Here is a 1,700-nt window from a genome sequence, read left to right as displayed (position 1 = left end):
GCCAATCAGAGCCGCACTCTCGGTACCGACGAGCGCTTATTTTAACGCAACGACACTTCGCATTCGACGACAATCGCGCGCAAACAATGCGTAAATAATTAAAAATAAACAGGAATTACGACGTGGAATGCCGTAAATATATATATATATATGTGGCGATTGGATTTACTCACCGCGCGACGTACCGCGCTGCTCGCCGCCTTGTTGCTTCCTGATGCCGCGTCCCGTGCCATTCTTCGTTTCCACTCACATTCACGCGCGAAGCAAAAAAGCACCGCTAAATACGATCGCGCGCACCAATTAATGAAATCTTATTTTACTTAATTTAACAAAACTGTGACATTTTCTAATTTAAATAACACATAATATTGCATTTTATGGAAATCTTTGTCGCAGATCTTTACAATTTTTTTTTTATGTTACAGACATGGCATATCAAAATGTAATTCAAAAAATGGAACAAATGCTAGCTTTAATAAAAGATATGTTAGAAGTCACAGGAACACAGTTTAATTTTCTTACGGAATCATCGAGATTATATACCGATTTTGTAAGAACATCAATCAATACGTAAGTATGAATCAAGCTGCTGGACTTGGTCCAGCGATTCACAGACTTCTGTATTTCCTCTAGGAAGGTTTTTGGTTGGTCGCGCAACCATTTATGCAGCTTTTCCTGTACCCCGATTCTATAACTCTTAACGACAGTGTCGGAATCTTTAAACTGTCGTTGCTCGTAAAAAAGCTGCTCAACGACAGTATGATGTTTCCAACACTGTCGTTATATTAATTTCTATACTCTGCCATACGTAAATTTTTATTTATTTATAAATAATAGTAGTAACATTATTTGCTAGTATTTCTTATTAGTATTTCTTATTATTTGTCTCTCCCTGCCCTTAGATAATTTTTTACTGACTCTTGTATACCTAAACTCGAACAAAATTTAATATGTAAAATCTCCTTTTTCGACCAAAAAACAGTTGTACAAAATTAAACTATGAAACCTAAGTGGTACCATTCCTTATTTGTTAAGAAAAACCTAATTGCTATCTCTTTTTGTATTTTAAAATTTGAACAAAAAACAGTTGTACAAAATTTAACAATGAAACCTAAGTGGTACCATCCCTTATCTGTTAAGAAAAACCTAATTACTATCTCTTTTTCTATTTTAAATATTGGTTTCTTAAGTGAAATAAAATTGCGCGCTCCTCGAACAAAATTTGATACGTATGTCCTCCTTTTTTTAACAAAAAACTGTTGTACAAATTAAACAATTAAACTTAAGTGGGACCACCTTTTATTTTTTAAAATTAAAACGTTATTACTATCTCTTTTTATACTTTAAATACTGATCTCTTAATTGACACATAATTAAAAAATAAAATTTAAGTAGTATCATCTTATTTTTACAAAATAAAAGTATTACTATCTCTTTTTGTATTTTAGATTTAAAAAAAAACCTAAGTGCTTTCTCTTTTTATACTTTATCTCTTTTTACTTTAAATACTGATCTCTTAAGTGACATATAATTAAAAATTAAAATTTAAGCAGTACCATCTTATTTTTACAAAATAAAAATATTATTATCTCTTTTTGTATTTTAAATTCCGGTCTCTATTTAAATGATATGTATATCACTTATTTTACACAATAAAAGTATTACTATCGCCTTGTACTTTAAATCGAAAGATTTTGATA

General features: G+C 30.7%; 1 protein-coding gene across 1 annotated transcript in view; it reads right to left on the bottom strand.

Moving 5' to 3' along the window:
* The window catches only part of LOC105457711, a 6,189-nt gene that overhangs the window by 2,920 nt on the left and 1,569 nt on the right, over positions 1–1,700 (bottom strand). The window contains exon 4 of the mRNA XM_011702550.1: positions 544–774. Within this exon, the coding sequence (XP_011700852.1) occupies positions 544–774 (231 nt within the window). The remainder of the gene's footprint in view (positions 1–543; positions 775–1,700) is intronic.

This window comes from Wasmannia auropunctata, unplaced genomic scaffold (assembly GCF_000956235.1).
Source record: "Wasmannia auropunctata unplaced genomic scaffold, wasmannia.A_1.0 LD336103.1, whole genome shotgun sequence".
Taxonomy (NCBI): domain Eukaryota; kingdom Metazoa; phylum Arthropoda; class Insecta; order Hymenoptera; family Formicidae; genus Wasmannia; species Wasmannia auropunctata.
Note: the sequence above shows the minus strand (reverse complement) of the source record. Positions and strands in the feature narration are given on the sequence as shown.